Here is a 16,494-nt window from a genome sequence, read left to right on the forward strand (position 1 = left end):
CCCAGGCTGCGGACGGTCCTCACGCCAGGGTTTCTGCTTCAAGGCCTAGCCAAAAGGAGGCATGGGGGGCTGGGACGAGTCAGGAGCCATAGGCAGAGGTGTGGATCCTCTGCGTTCTCTGGGGAAGAAGGTTTGCAACTGTCACAGGTGTGATGACATTCTCAAGGCAGACAGAAACGCAAGTGACAGTTCCGTGTGTCCTAAAACGGAGAACTCAGGACTCAGCTGAGGATGATGGCGATCCAGTGGTTCTGAGCAGGATCAGAATCCCCTGGCGGGCTGGTTAAACACAGGTTGAGGGGCCAGGTGGGGAACTGAGAATCTGCATCTCTTAACAACTTCCCGGGCGATGCCGATCTTGCTGGCCTTAGGATCCCGTTTTAGATGTAGATACTGCCGGAGCCCCACCGAGAACAATTCCTGGGAGCGTTGACTATGAAAGGTTCATGGTTGCCTCCTTCTCTAAGAATTGCCCTTGGCCAATGGGAGCCTTCCTGCCTAGGAACTTACGCACATGCCCCGCCCATCCTGGCCTGTGACCAATGACTGACACCTCACACAGGAGTCTAATTCATGCTGAAGAGCTCCCTGTGGAACCAGGCAGACCTGCCTCTGGCACGGATCTGGACACCATCTGGAATATCTCATTTACTCCTTGCAAATATCCCATGAGGAAACTGCAGCACAGAGAGGGTGAGTGGGTGGCTGAGGTCACAGAGCTGATCACACATCTGACCTTGGAGCTCCCACCCGACTCTCCCCCAACCACTAGGCTCTGAGCTGCAATGTTGAGGGCACAAGACACTTGGGTTCACGGGAACGAGGTTCCCGTCCTGCCTCCACCACTTCCTGGCTGTCTCTGGACAAGCCACTTGCCCTCTGAGTCTCAGGTACGCATCTGTTAAATGAGGATAATTCCATCTCCTTCCAAAGTCGACGGGAGGGTTAGATAAGGTGGGCCGTAAGATGGAATAGACTATAGGGTCCCCATCTGGCTTACTTACCAACAATAATGTAGGCAGCACTCTACAGTTTGTGAAGTGTTTACACAGGCAGCATTTATTTTTCATTCATTTCTTCACTCACTCAGTCATTCAACAAACCCATATCGGACACCTGCTACATCGCACACACGAAGCTAAGCACCAGGACTATCCATCCACGCATCTGGTTCTCATAGCCACCTTGTGGGGTAAATAGCATCAGCTCCATCTCACCTGAGGCTCAGAGAGAGGGAGTTAACGCCCAAGGTCACCCACCAGGGCAGAAGAGGAACCTCAAGACTCCACACTCCCGGTTAAGTGCTACCACTTGGACCCCGGGCTGCCACCATCACAGCTGGGGCCACAGCCCAAGCCAGCCGGTGTGCTGAAACCTCTCCCAGGATGCCCTTCCTCTCGAAATGCTCTTGGTGTCTCGACTTCAGGAGTACATCGATGCTCTCTTCTGGAGCCTTAATATTTTGATGAGTTTTATTTGTGTTGCTGCCTTTTATAAAGACCCCGAGTTCTAAATGGACAAAGCCACAAGATGAGAGAAAGAGGGCATGGGACTGACTTTTTATTATCCAGCAGAGCCAGGGGAAAATGACTCCAATAGATCTCAAGTTTTATGTGTGCCAGACATTCTACGGGGCCAGAGATGGTTTCTCAGCAATGCCGATGGTACATTAAAAGCTCATTTTCCCAGACGTGGTACTGAATATGCACTCGGAGGAATGAGCCATTATACTGGGTAATATCGAAGCTGCAGCTGACGAATGTTGCTGAGATATTCCGTGAATTCTCCCTCGTGACTCGGGAGCAGGTCTCAGAGGGAGAGGTACTCTGCTGAGCTGGGCACCTGGCCCAGAATGGAAGTTAAATGTCTGGCCCTTGCACCCTTCGCGGCCAGAGGGTCACGGGCTCCGATTAGGAGCCTGGCAGGGGGTGGGGAAGATGGATACCAGAGGGCACCTAAGTGATCGTAAAACATCACAACTGTTTGGTGAATCCCAGCAGAAGAGGTGGCAATTGGGTCTGAATAAGGACATCCAGGCAGGTGTGAAGTTTCCTCCCCTCAGGCTTCTGCTGCTGTTCTCTGGCCCCTAAGGCCCAGCCCCAAGGCCACCACCTCCAGGAGGTCCTCCCTGCTACTACTCTCCCCTGAGCTAGTCAGCACTCCTCTGCTCCTCAGTCCAAGCTAGCACCTCACACTTCATGCTGCGGTTACTTATGAACGTGAATGGCTTGACTCAGAGTCGGTTAAAGGGGTTCTCTGTCTTGGCTCACTCATCCCCTTGCTCATTCAGTAATTCACACGAAGGCTGTACAGGTTGGCTAATGAGTGCACAGGCTTGGGAGTCAGCCCATCTGGGTTCAGATCTGGGTGCCACCACTTAGTGGTGGTGTAGCCAAGTGATTTATCTCTCTGTGCCTCTGTTTTCTCATCTGCAAAATGGCAACAATAATATCCTTCATCAGGATGAAGGATTAAATGAGATAACAAATATAAAGGGCTTAAGTGGGTGTCAAGCACATGATAAATGCTACATAAATGTTAGCAGATTACAGATAATTCATCCATTCATTTAGAAAAAGTTCACCGAGAGGATATAGGGGTCAAACAAGGAGTGGTCCTTGCCTTCCAAAGGCCAAGATAAGGCATCCGTGACCACAGGGAGCGTGAGTGGTGCTCCAGGGGGCTAGCCATCATGGTTCTGTTCTTGGAGATGCTCCGCATCAGTGAGCTGCCGGCTCTTGTCTGGCACAGGGGTTGTGGGTGAATAAGACAGCCGCAGGGAGAGACAAGCGGACACCAAGCTGAAATCATGGCTGCTATTACCCTTCCCCCTCCCCAAGGCTGGGAGCACCCCAGGGCATCTTTGAATCCCCTGTGACTTAGATACCACCCTGCAGGCAACCTCGATTCACCCCATATATGGCCTGAAGGGTGCAGAGAGCACTGGGCTTGGAGCCAGAGACCTGGGTTCAAGTTCCATATCTACCCTTTTTCTCACTGCGTGACCCTGGACGATAATCTCCCTTCTCCCATTCATTCCGTCGATAAACAGAGATTGAGGGTTATCTGCAAGCCAGGCCCTTTGTTAGATGCTGGTGCCAGAGAAAAGCATAAAGCACAGACCCAGCCTTCAGGCTGTGCCGGGCTGGTGGTACAGACGGGCATCTAAATGGCCAACCACATATTTCCATGAATTCAGACTGATCTCACCTTTATTTAAATTTTTGATACACAGTTCATCATATTTTTTGGTGGTAATTTTGCTTTTTAAAAATACTGCATGAAACCTACACCCGGCCCAGAGGATCCAGAGAGCCTCCAAGAGAAGATGACTTCTGAATTGGGTCCTAACGCAGGAGCAGAAGTCCGCCAGGTTGACAAGGGGGAAGGGGCTTCCAAGCAGAGGGAACAGCATGCGGTGGTTCTCCAACAGGGTGATTTTGACTGGTGGGTGCTCCTAGAGGCCAGGAATGATGGGTAGAGGCCAGGGATGCTGTTAGACATCCTCCAACCCACAGAACTGCCCCCACAACAGAAAATGATCCTGCCCCCAATGCTGGTAGGTCCAAGAATTGTGAAGCGCCACGCTAAAGCACCAAGGGGTGAAACATCATGGCGTCAAGCTACCTTGGGCTGATTCCTTGGCTTCTCTAAGCCTTAGTTTCTGCATCTGAAAAATGGGGATAAAAATGGTACCTACTTTAGAGGGTTATTGGGAAGAGGCAATGGCACCACATCTGTACACAGCAGGTGCTCAATAAATAGCCCTATCTTTTCCTGCTTTGAACACCCCTCAAACTTTATAGCAAACCCTTCTCAAAAGAGACAGCTTCCCTGGGTTCCAAAGAAAACTGGGACATGGAAAAGAATACGTTTTGTTCTTTCCCGAACTTCCTCTTAGAGAAAACCATGAGTCTTATCTCTCAACGAACGTGAGCCTGTTCGTAGAGAACTAGCCCATGTGTTCGCTTATCACTGGCCTGAGTTTTAACAGGGACTGAATTTTTATGGCTGCGTTATAAACCTTTGCAAAAGCCATTTTTAAACTAAAATACGCTGACAGGTTCTTAACTACTATAGCTACTAAATTAAGCATGAGGGATGGGGGTGGTGGTGGGGTGCAAAAGGAAACAAAAGTGCCCTGAAAGAGTCAGTGGAGGTAAAATAATGTTCATTAAAAATAGAAAAACAAACACACAAAAACATCTTTTGTGTTCAACTTCATACTCGTACATCATAATGGTTCCAGTAAAAGGCCATTTCCCCCTGAGATAATAAAAGAATTGAATTTTTCCTTATCGGTCATCTATTTTTCTAGCTGAAGCTATTACTCCCGCTCTGGGGTTGCTAGGCAACAAGAAATATTAATAGCAGCTTTTATTAGCTTAGCTTTTGCAGCCGAGTACCAGAATGAGAAAATGGGAAACATAAATGTGTTACATAAATCTTTCAACCTTTCAGAGCCGGTGTTAGTCTCTGTTTTCATAATGATTTATTGAAGTGATGGTTCATTTATGAGAAAAAGGAGTACAGGATAAGAAAACGGAGCAGTCCCCTGCAGGAGTGTTTGAAAATAAATAATTATAGCAGGGGAGCAAAAGCTGTTTAAAGCCATTTTTCCGAGTTTTATGAAATGTAAAAAGACATTTCTTTCGCTTATTGCCCCTAAAAAACAGGGGGAAGGAGTTTCTTATGGACTCTGCGGAATATAAAGAAACCTCTGGACACCGGGTCCCCCCGCCCCCGTGTAGGATCCTCAGAGGCCCATTTGGGAGATAAGTACCCCACTCCCACCCCCAGAGGGAAATTAGCCAAAAACATGGCAACCAGGAAAAGCTCAGGCTGTAGGAGCCCTTGCAGACACCCTACTTTTACTAAGATGGATCCTTCCCCTGGTCACGCAGCCAAGAGGAGCTGGGTTCGGGGCCCTCACTTTCTTGGCAAGTAGTGGAACTGTCACTTTGCTGTTGCTCTCAAGTGCTGAGCCTTGACCGAGGCCCTAGTTTAATGAATATGCCCGTCCCCTGTCCACCCCCAGCCTCTGATCTGCCCTCCCCGACACCCACCTCTTGGACCAGCCCCACGTTGGCGACTCAGCCCGACAACGGCTCCAGCAAAGCCGACCCCAGGCAGGTCAGGCTGGACAAACACAGATACCCAAACCTCATCAGTAAAATGAATAAATTAATAAATAGAGTAGCTTACATTTACTGAATGCCCACTGTGTGCCAGGCAACTGGGTACTTGCCTACATCTGATCATTGAATCCCCATAAGCTCCAATAAGGCAAGTAACACTACCTCCATTTTACATATGAAAAAACCTGAGGCGCCGTGGCGATTAACCCCTTGCTCTGGGTCACAGGGTGGAAGGTAACAAATGGTGGAACTGCGTTTTGAACTTAGGTTGGCCTAACCCCAGAGCCCACGCTCCTAAATACTGGGTAATACTATACATCAACAAAACAAAACACACACACACACACAATATGATCACAAATTCCTGCCCTCCGCTGCGTTCATGCCCTTCTGCAATGTGACTCTGCCATTTCTCCCTTCAAGAGGTGGGGTCTATTTCTGGACATTAGCAAATATGATGCAAGCTGAGGTTTGAAGTGGTTGCACATCGGAGCCTCTTTCTTGATGTTCTTGGGAGCCCTGTGGCCATCACCATGTGAACAAGCCCAGGCCACCATGTGAGGAGAGACCTGTGACCACGTCATCCCCATTGACCCCAGCCAACTGCTGAGATGTGACCAGGGCCATCCTGGGCCATGCAGCTCCAGCCAAGCTGCAAGCTGACCGCAGAAGTCAGCCAAGCCAGTCCAGATCAAAAGAACTACCTTGCTGACCCACAGAAGCACCAGAAATAGTAAAAGTTCATTGTTTGCTTTAAGCCACTAAATGTTGGGGTAGTTTGTTACACAGCAAAAACTGATACAATTGTAAAACAACGACAACAACAACGAAAAACAAATCATGCATTAAGGGCAATAAAATGAATGAATAGGTTGGACTAGGCGGGGGTGGGGGGAGGCAGGGGGAGGTATCTCTCCTGATCCTGTGGCTCAGAAGTCCAGACGACCAAAGGTTGGGGGTCTTTGGTCCCTTTTTCTCGGACTCCAGAGGGGATCCCCTGCATCTCAATTTGTGAGAATCAAATAGAGGGAGATCAAGTCTCCTGGGTGGAGAAGGAATAAGTCAGGGAAGGGAGGAGGAGAGAGAGAGGAGATTGGAGGGGAAGAGTGAGAACAGGAAGAGAAGGGGGAAGGAGGTGGGGGGAGATGAATATTAAGGACCTTCCCCAGTCAATACACAGGCCCTGCCCGTAAGCTCTGAGCCCTGCCCCCAGGCTCCAGACCCTAAGCCAGGGCTGCAGGCTCTCTCATGGGAACCACCTCCAAGGCAAGGGGGTGAAGTGCAACTAAGAAACTGCCCAGCCCTCTCCCCAAAAGCCCATCCTAGGATCCTAGCCAGGAAAGACCCTTCACTTGGTCTGGCCCCAAGCCCTCTCTGTGCAGGGAGAAGGTCCAGCCTTGGCGAGACACTTTGGGACAGGGACCTAGAACACAAAGGGTCTAAAACTACCAGTCTAGCACTCAGGATTTTAATCCAAGTTGATAAGTTTTGAGCCCCCCAGGCCAGTGGCATGTGTTGCGGAGGTAGCAGGGTCTCTCCAACCCCAAACCCATATGCTTATCCAGAGTGTCATAGCTGGCAAAGCAATTATCCCCATTTTCCTATTTGTGAGTTCACCAGAGATGGAATCCCAATCCCCATTCTATAGATGGGAAAACTGAAGCTGGGAGAGAAGTGACTTATCCAAATTCCCAGAGAAAGCAGTAAACAAGAGTCGCTGCTGGAGGAGAATGTTTGAATGACGGCTGTGTGCCACCCCTGTGCTAACTGAAGCCCAAGACTGGACCACAGAATTTTAGTGACCCACAGGGCTCATCTTAGGGAGACCCCACATTTCCCAAATCACCAGAACCCATGGCTGATTCTGCCAGAACTCACTTCCCATCGAGCCCCGTCTCCACCTGCCCAAGGCTCTCCCAGGAGTTTCTCTAGTCTCGAAAAAGGTGCAGGTTCCCCAGGAACTTATCTGGGGGCATCAAACTTTGTCCCCTCCCAGAATAATTCCTATTCTGGGTAAGCCAGGACCATAAGTTCGAGCATTTCCCAAGGACGACTCCGAAGTAAATTATTTCAGACTTAACAGAGGCTGCGCAATAAATTCCACTCTTCTAGTTTCTTTGGGTGTTTTAGAAACTGATTTATACATACAATATCTCTCTCAAAATGAGACAATCAACACAGGATAAAATTATTGAGTTATGAAAATAGGGGTCAGAGGGAGGTGCGGTGCTTTAAATTAAACTGGCAAAATATATCTTTCATACTAAATTGACTCTTTTTGTCTTGGAAATGAATGTTTAATCAGTTAAGATGCTGAAGTCGAGGGAGAAGCCTTAAGCATATTTAATTTTGTAAAAGGAGCCCGCTGCCCATATTGTATAGGACTCCCGCCGGCAGCCATACCTTTAAAGCAGAAGAGCCGACCCCCATGCATGCTGGGAGCCCACGCGGGCCGGGCAGGGGACCAAAAGGAATTGGTGGCCTCTGGCGTCAGAGCCAAGAGGGCTTGGTGTTGATGAGATGGCTGTCAAACACCTTGGCCTCATCCACTGCTCCAGGGACCACATCCTTGACATCTCAGCCTGTGCAGAGAGCACCGGAGGCATCCTGGTCATAGGGGCATCCTCTGTGCCACTGGTGACCCTGCAGCCAAACTGCTCCATCCCTTGGGCACCTGCTAAAACTGAGAGGTGCATGGTAGACAGCTGCGAGTAAATTCTGGTTTTGCGACTTCATAACTATGTTATACTCATTCATTCATAAAATACATAAACTACTAGTGTCAGGTCATCACTTCCTTTAGGAAGCAAGAACCCCACATCTGAGCCAGCCGCCTCTTCTAGGTGGACAGAGCAACATGCACTGATTCTATCAGAGCTTTTACTGCATTTTCAAAAAATGAGCTCTTCACCTGTCTCTCCACCTGCACCAGGAGTTCCTCAAGGGCATTTTGTAGATCCAGAGTTCAGAACAATGCCTGGTACCTAGCTGGCTCTCAATCAAGGCTGATCACTGTGGTTAAGTCCAAAAATGGCCTCTTCAAGACATCAGATTCTAATCCCTGGAACCTGTAAATGGTACTGTATTTGGAAAAAAGAGTCTTTGCAGATGTGATTAAGTTAAGGCTCTTGGGATGGGGAGATGATCTTAGATTATTCCTAAATGCCCTAAGTACTTAACCATCCTTATAAGAAAGGCAGAGGGAGATTTCACTGACAGAAGAGAAGGCAATGTGATGACAGGCAGAGATTGGAGTGATGCAGCCACAAGCCAAGGACAGCTGGCTATCACAAGAGGCTAGGAGAAGTATGGGATGGATTCTTTCCCAGAGTCCCTGGAGGAAGGTCACTCCTCCTGACACCTTGATCTTGGTCCAATGATACAGATTTGGGACCTCCATCTTCCAGAGCTGGGAGAGAATAAATTTCTGTTGTTTTTAAGCCACCGAGTTTGTGACGATTGTTAGAGCAGCCACAGGAAACTAATACAATCACCTACCTGCTCTGAGCCTCCATTTCCTCACTACAGTCGTTCCTGCCTCACTCGGAACTTGGGAGCATTACGTGGGAAAATGTTTGTAAAGCCTCCTGCACAATGCTTAACATCTAGAGGGTGCTGACACAAATTCCAGCATCACCCACATAGCATGCACGTCCATACACACAGACACACACCTTCAAGCTTCAGCTCAGACAAATTTAAAACAATTGTCTTCAAGGGTGCTTTGTCCCTCTTTGCCATATAGTCCCAATGGATGGACACGTTCTTATTTGGTTTCCTACTTGGTCCGGCAGCCTTCCCCTGGGTAAAATAGTTCGGCTTATCTTTCATCTCATAACGAGGGAATATAAAACCCAGTGAACCCTTGAAAACTCTCACTAATGGAAGAATTAAAGCTATATGAATTTGTGAAGCATCTTAAACATGCATTACTTTTTAAAGAAATCTGGAAAATGGCTACAAAGTATCTATTTGGACTGCGCCCAACAAAAGCATTTTCTAGGAGGAAGGATCAGGGGGTCATCTCTGATAAACAGATAATATCCTTTGTAATTATCAGAGCTATTATAACCAGGTGGCCCTACCAAGGTACCTGTGAGTATCTGCAGTCTGTTCCTTTCGGTAAATGAGACTTAGGGGAAAACACTGCCATTTGGTTACAATGGGAATTCATTTTTATGACTAATAATAACAATAGCAAATATTCCCTGATTGTTTACTCTCTGCCAGACATTTGTTAAGACTTTACATACATTATCTCAGATACACGTCACTGCAAGAAAAGGGGACTGAAGCTCAGGATGTGTGACCAGGATTAACACGGGTCCGTGGGATGCCGGAGCCCACGCACTTACCACTAGCCCGCACTGTCTCCACTGACCACCAGCATCCCAGACCAGTGACACTGTGGCCCAGAACCGCAGCCAGACGCACCCCTCATCCACGGCCCTCCCCAGGGTACACACCAGAGACGTCTGCAGGGCCCCGCCCTTGCCTCTGTTACCATAAATCCCGAACCGGGACGGTCTGGAATTGTGAGGTTTTTGTTAGGAAATTAGCTGGGCAAGCAGCTAAGGTGAAAGCGTTGTAACGCAGTGGAATTAAAACCGCACGGCTGTGGAATCCGCAGGTCTCAGAGAGAGAAGGGGAAGCGGAGAAGCTGCATTATTGATGGGCTCGTTCCTCAACAAATGGAACATCAATTTCCACTGAGCACTTTAGTCAGACCCTGAACAGTATAAAATGTGGGGCTTGAGTTGGCTTCCTCCCTCCCTCTCTCCTTCTCTCCTTTTACATCTCACTAGCTTCGAAAAAACAAAAGTGACGCGGCTCTCAAAAGTATACATAGAGTATACCAGGTTTTTTTTTAAGCAAGGAGATTTGGTGGTAATAAGAGTAAACAATAAATAAATAAAATACAGTTAAGATTGTTAGACGATAAACTGTATACCTGAAGGTCCCAGGCATCTGCTAGAATTGGGCCACAAATTTGGCCATGACCTCTGAGCAGCCTCTGCAGAGATAAACATGATCCGTCCAACATCATGTGATTCTGATAGGAAATCAATTTAGTGGCCCCTCCTCCCCTCCATAGGTGTGTTTGTGACAAAATCAAGGACTGCTTCCTCCTGGACACAGTGGTGGGTCCAGCCATGCTGTCATGGTCCTCCCTGGAAGACCCAAACTGCCACCTGCCAGAGACATCAGGGAAGATGTTGGCTGCCGGAGGCCTTCATGCCTGCTGTGCAGATGACACTAATGATACTGCTGGAGTTCCTGGATCCAGCTATGCCTGAAACCCTTTGTCCACCCCTGGATATTTCAGTCTTTTTTTTGCATCAGTTTATTTGAGTTTGATTACTGTCACTTAGGAGTGAGCTTAAGGGTTGTGACTAGCTGTGAAGGAAAAAGCAAAAATAAACACACATCACAGTCATTCAGGAGAAGTTCTAGAATTCCCTTAAGGAGAATTTCCCATTGTACAAAAAATTCTCTACTGATTTTCTATAGGTCTTGATTGTTCAAAGCAACCATCCATGCTGAAAAATCATACATTTCCTCAGCATGGGATTCAGGATCTTTATGATCCAGGCCCTGCTAGTTTTCATTCCTCTCTCCCTATATAGCTCCATATCCTTTCTCTCCAGCCCAATAAAAAGAATAACCTACATGCCACTCCTAAGCACAACATGAGCCTCCTGCCTCTTGCTTTTGTACATACTGTTCCCTCAGCCTGGAAGGTCCTTTCCTTCCCTGGTCTGCCTGCCAAATTTCCACACATCCTCAAAACTCTAAGTCAGTAATCACCCTCTTCCCTGCTAGCTTAAGCAATACAATATTTTAAAAACAATATGATTCTATTTATATGAAATGTGCATAATAGGCAACTATATAGTAGATCAGTGGTTGCCTAGGGCTAGATGATGGGGGCATTTGGGAATGATGGTTAAAGGGTATAAGGTTTCTTTTGGGGGTGATGAAAAGGTACTAAAATAGATTGTGTTGATGGTCACACAACTCTGTGATTCTAAAAGCTACCGAACCATATACTTCAAATAGGTCAACTGTATAGTAGGTGAATTATATTTCAATAATAAAGACTTTTTTTTTTTTTGGCCACACCAAGCGGCTTGTGGGATTCTTAGTTCCCTGACCAGGAATCAAACCCAGGGCCCCTGCAGCAGAAGCACAGTGTCCTAACAATTGGACCGACAGGGAAGTCCCCCTCAATAAAGTCTTTAAAAAATAAAAATAAAGATGAGACTATATTATTAAAAATAATAATAAAACAAATAATACCGAGATATTATAAACTCAGCTTCAGAAATAAGTAGTGTGAGGACATAAATTTCCCTCCATGCCCACCCCGAATATTCTGCAGACCCCCATGCAAGTAACTAACTGAGCCCAGACCCTGCCCATGAGCAGAGGGTCCTCATCAAGGCTCTGGCATTCTGCTCCCCCTCAACTCCCTTTCCTGCTGTAACCAGCAGGAACCATGGCGGGTAAAAGGGACTCACCGTGGGCAGCTGGCCCGATAGCAGGTGGCTGTCCTGGGCCAGCATGTTGGACACCATGATGGCTGGGAGGTCCATGGCCTGGTAGGAGTAAGCAGGGAGCAGCCCGTTGGGCGTGAGGCCGTGGCACAGTGAGTGGTAGCCGGCTTCGTGGTCCCCCAGGTGCAGGAGGGATGGCTCGGGGAGGTTGGGAGGTGTTATTGGGGGGATCTCATAGTCTTCGTTGCTCTCGTTCTGGCTGTTGTAGGTCTAAAACATCAAAAGGGCATGTTGTTGAGGGTCAACGTCTTACAGCTGCAGAACAGGCTTGACAGCACCAAAAATAGCAACAATGATAACCCCTTGGCAAAGGAGAGAGGGGATGATCCCTCTGCAAGGCACACAGTCAAGATGGCCCAGTCCGACTCCTGACCCACCCCCAAATGGGTGCTTCCTCCTCCTATACAGTCTGTATACAGAAACCTGCCCTCCTGGAGAACGGGGCCAGCTCCTGTTCACCTGTTCTTCTCTGTTTTCCCACCAGATCTGGCCCCTGCAGCCCACCATGAATCCATCTGTCCACACCCACCCATTTTACAGATGGAAGAACTCAGGTCCAAGAGCAAAACGGCCCATGCAGGGCTAGTAGAAGAGCTGGGAGTGGAGCTGAAGTATCCTAACTCCCTGCCCCATGGTCTTCCAGGGCAGCTGGACGACTTACTCCTATATGTTCCCAACTGGGTCCTCTCTTGGTCTTTCTCATCTTGGTAAACGGTAAAAACATTCCCCCAGGAGCACAAGCTACGAGCCACACTGGACACCTTCTTTTCCAAACATTATTTGTTCATTTTTCCCACCTCACTGCACTGACCAGGAAGCTCCATTACAATGCTGAATAGAAATGGTAAGAGTGGACACCCTTGCTTTTTTCCTTATCTTAAGTAGCTCAATATTTTTACCACTAAGCATGATTTGCCATAGGTTCTTACAGGTATTTTATAACAGGTTAAGGGCATTCCTTTTTCTTTCAATTATGCATCAAATTTTAACTTTATTGAATTCCTTTTCCCTGCATCTACTGAAAGTCTCAAGTGACTTTTTCCTTTAATTCAGTTAATATGGTAAATTGCTACACTTGGTTTTTCTAATGTGAAAACAACCTTGCATTTCTGGAATAGACCCTACTTGGTCATTTTATGCATTATTAGATTTTGATTGCTGATATTTTGTTTAGGATTTTTGCATCTAGTTCACGAGTAAGATGGGCCTATGATTTTCCTTTTTCATACTGCCTTTGTTGGGTTTTAGTACCAAGGTTATGTTAGCCTGGGGAATCATTCCTCCTTTGCTATGCTCTGAGAGCGATTAGACCTAGGAGAAGAGTTATTTGTGAACTGCAAGATGGATCCAAGAAAACATGAAAGAGAAGTTTCAAGATATAGAGGACAAAGTGAGGGTGTCTAATGGACATCTGTTCAATCAGCCTTCTGGAGGGAGAACAGTGAGAATGGGGCAGAGGAATAATTGAAGAGATAATGGTTGGAAACATTCCAGAACTGATGAAGGACACCAAAGGTACTGGTGAATATGACGGTACATCTTACAACAGTCATAATATATAATGTGTAGAGAAGGAAAAAAACATGAAACCACAACAGCATACAAGAAATAAATCTTCTAACATCCTTATATTCTTTGGTAAATTAAGTATGTGTATTAAATAGCTAGGGCAGTTGAAGTCCATTACAATATCTGGTTCTTGGTGGGTAGGCTCTCAGTAAATATTTGTTGGATGAGGTTATTGAGGGGGTGGGGATGGGTAGGATTCTAGTGGAGTTATGGTGGGAGTAAGGCCCACATGGTCTCTAAAACACCTGCTTGTTGTTAACGCCTTTCTCCTCGGGCACCTGTGAACCTCACCACGATTCCTGGCGAAGAGCCCTAGGCTGCCCTTTGTATCCACAGAAACATGCTCCGAGAGGGCAGTGCCCAGCCACACTCATGCCCCCGCCTTGGACCCAGAGCCCAAGCCACCTCTTGCTTACTGGCTCCCTCTGCAGGGATCTTGTGAGATTATTTCACGGATAGGCAAACAGCAGTCCAGGAAGCAGTGACCCTGTTGGTGGCAAAGGGCATCCGGAGCCATCAGGAATAGGATCCAGTCTTCTGACCCCAAGATCTGGCTCCTTCCTACCACATGAAGTTGCTTCCAACAGCTGGACCAAGCTCACAGGTTTGGGGACCGACCCCTGCCTAGTTGCTCTATATGCATACAACCAAAGTTCTATATCTCATACTGCACGGTCTTAGCCTGTCATTGCTCTCTCTCAGCTCAGTTTCCACACTCGCACAAAGGGGGACACGGGATGGGCTCATCCACCTTTCAAGCTCCATGGCTAAGTATACACGTTAGCTATTCTATCAATATCAATGGGATTTCAATCCAATTTGATGGGAGTCCCCCAGCTGGTGCCTGGGAGTAACAGAAGGACCAGGAGAGGGCCCAAGGAAGATCCAGTTTCTCCTGATCAAGCTTGACACATAGGTGGAAACCATCTCCTGGTAGGTCTCAGCTCTACCGAAAACAATTTCCTTGAGCATTTTTTTCAATCAGGAAATATAAATATCTAACATTTATTGAGCATATAGTATGTGTCAGGTGTGAGCACTTTACATAAGTTTAATGTATTTAATTCTTACAACATCGTTGTGAAGGAGGTTCTGTTATTATACAGCCATTTTATGGATACGGAAACTAAGGCACAGAGAGGGGAATTTACCTGCCCAAGGTCACACAGTTAGAAATAAGGTCTCACTCCCTCCTCCCCTAATTTACACTGTCTGCAAAGGAAGGCAACGTTTTCTAGTCTGTGACATGGATCCTGAGACTCTGGGTCCTAACAATCCTGAGAGGCGGTGCCAATCAAGGCCAAACTGAGGGCTTGGGCACCAAGAAACAGGCTTTGGTCCAGCCTTGTTATTGAAGAGCTTGGGAAAGTAACTCCTCCCACTAAAAGGTGAAGATGAAAAGCACGTTTTCTTACACAGGACCCCAATCCAATGCTCTCCCTTACTGTCTCTTACCCAGAATATAGCCCCCATTGCTAGTTACTGATCACCCAATATATGGTGGGTGTTTTATGTGCACATCATCTCTAATTATTTTTTCTCCATAATTTCCTAGGTGTGTAACAAATGGTATGTGTCTCTAATATCCCAGCTGTGTCTACAGTGACCTCCTATGTCTCCTTAATTACAAGTGTGTGTCACCTATGATTTCCCTAATTCCCCAAGTGTGTCTAAACTGACCTGGGACATCCCTCAAATTCCCCAGGAAGGTCTACCTTGATGTGGGTTGTCAACTTTATTCCCCAGGTCTGTCTACCTTGATATGGATGTCTCCCTAATTCCCCAGGTAGGCCTGCCCTGAACTATTTCTTTTCCAGCTTTATTAAGATATAATTGACATATAAACCTCTAATTCTTAAACGCATCCTGTATTTATCCCCATTTACAGATCAAAAAATCAAGATCTAGAGGCTTCACCCAGGTTACAACTAGGAGGTAACTGGGTCTGATCCGTATCTTCTCGTGTTGCTGTGACAGTAGCAACCTCTTTAAGGACCCTCCAAGCAACAGCCTCCCCCTCTGAGTCTATGTCCACTCTGCTCCCAGTGCCCATTCCTCAAATAAAGACATTCTGAACACTCGCTGCCTAAAAACTAGTATGTACTGAAAAGAGACAGAAAGAGAGAGGTCCCTCCAAACATCTTAACATGGCACCCAAGGGTGATGAAAACGCTTCAGATTGTATTCTGATGCATTTTGGTGCATATATGCCGGTGTTAATGTAACTTCACCTTTACGTGCATCTCTTCTAAGACAAGATACCCAAAGGTCAAATGGTATAATTTTGTGGTTAAGGATATGAATGGTGCATAATTTGGTGAAGGGAGATTGATTGCTCTAGGGAGCAGAGAGGGGAAAGGGGAGAAATACCCCCAAGAAATCAGAAATGGCTGGAGAGAAAGCACTCTGTACCCTTCTATGCCTGGCACCTGGCTAGTAAACCCCCCACCCCTGATGTGAATGCAACCACCCACCCCGTCTGCACCCTCACCAAGACAGCTGAGCAAGGCTCTGGCCAAATTTCACCAGAAATCACGCTCACCAGCTCTGCGTGGGATCTTCGTGCTGCTGGGAACCACTTCCTTCCACCTTGTTAATCTCCACGATGATTCTCCCCTGAGTAGTCCTCTGAACTCCCTTTCTGCCCCTTTGCCCTTTGCAGATGACCAGTCACCTTCTACTTCATTCACAGGGAAAACAGAAAATAGCTTCCAAAATGTCCTGACACCAGAACCACAAACCTGCCCATTTGGCACCAACTTGCCTCCTGTTTTGATGCCAGAAGAGCCATCCCTACTCCTTCCTAAGGCCAATCTCCTTACCTGTGTATGAATGGTCCTACCCCCTCCTTTCTCCCTCTGTCCCAGGGACCTTGGTCATTCCATTAACCATTCTTGTTTCTGGCTCTTCGGCCTCCCCTCCCTGCTGGGCTGAGACATGCTCAACTCTCTGGTCTTACACACTCACCCATCCCTCTGCAGCTGCCACCATCTCTCCTCCGGTTCACACCCATCTTCCAGAAAGGGCTGTCCTCACCCATCGGCTCCCCTCCCTTGCCGCCCATTCACCCCACAGCCCACTGCAACCTGCATTCTCTTCCCTCCATGCCCTCAGCAACCAGTGAGCTCCACGGCACCAGATCCAACTGGTTTTTTTTCCCAGCCACGTCTCATCTGTCCCCTCAGCAGTGACAGTCCAACTGATGCCTTTCCTTCATCTTGCGGACGCCC

The 16,494-nt window shown here is 47.4% G+C and overlaps 1 protein-coding gene across 8 annotated transcripts in view; it reads right to left on the minus strand.

Moving 5' to 3' along the window:
- TOX2 (TOX high mobility group box family member 2) overlaps nt 1-16,494 on the minus strand; it is a 270,975-nt gene that overhangs the window by 34,405 nt on the left and 220,076 nt on the right. For all 8 annotated transcript variants that reach the window (XM_082361736.1, XM_082361740.1, XM_082361739.1 and 5 more), the window contains one exon: nt 11,660-11,905. In XM_082361736.1, coding sequence (XP_082217862.1) covers nt 11,660-11,905 — 246 coding nt within the window. The remainder of the gene's footprint in view (nt 1-11,659; nt 11,906-16,494) is intronic.

Source organism: Balaenoptera borealis (genome assembly GCF_965194805.1).
Source record: "Balaenoptera borealis genome assembly, chromosome: 16".
In the NCBI taxonomy this organism is placed as follows: Eukaryota; Metazoa; Chordata; class Mammalia; order Artiodactyla; family Balaenopteridae; genus Balaenoptera; species Balaenoptera borealis.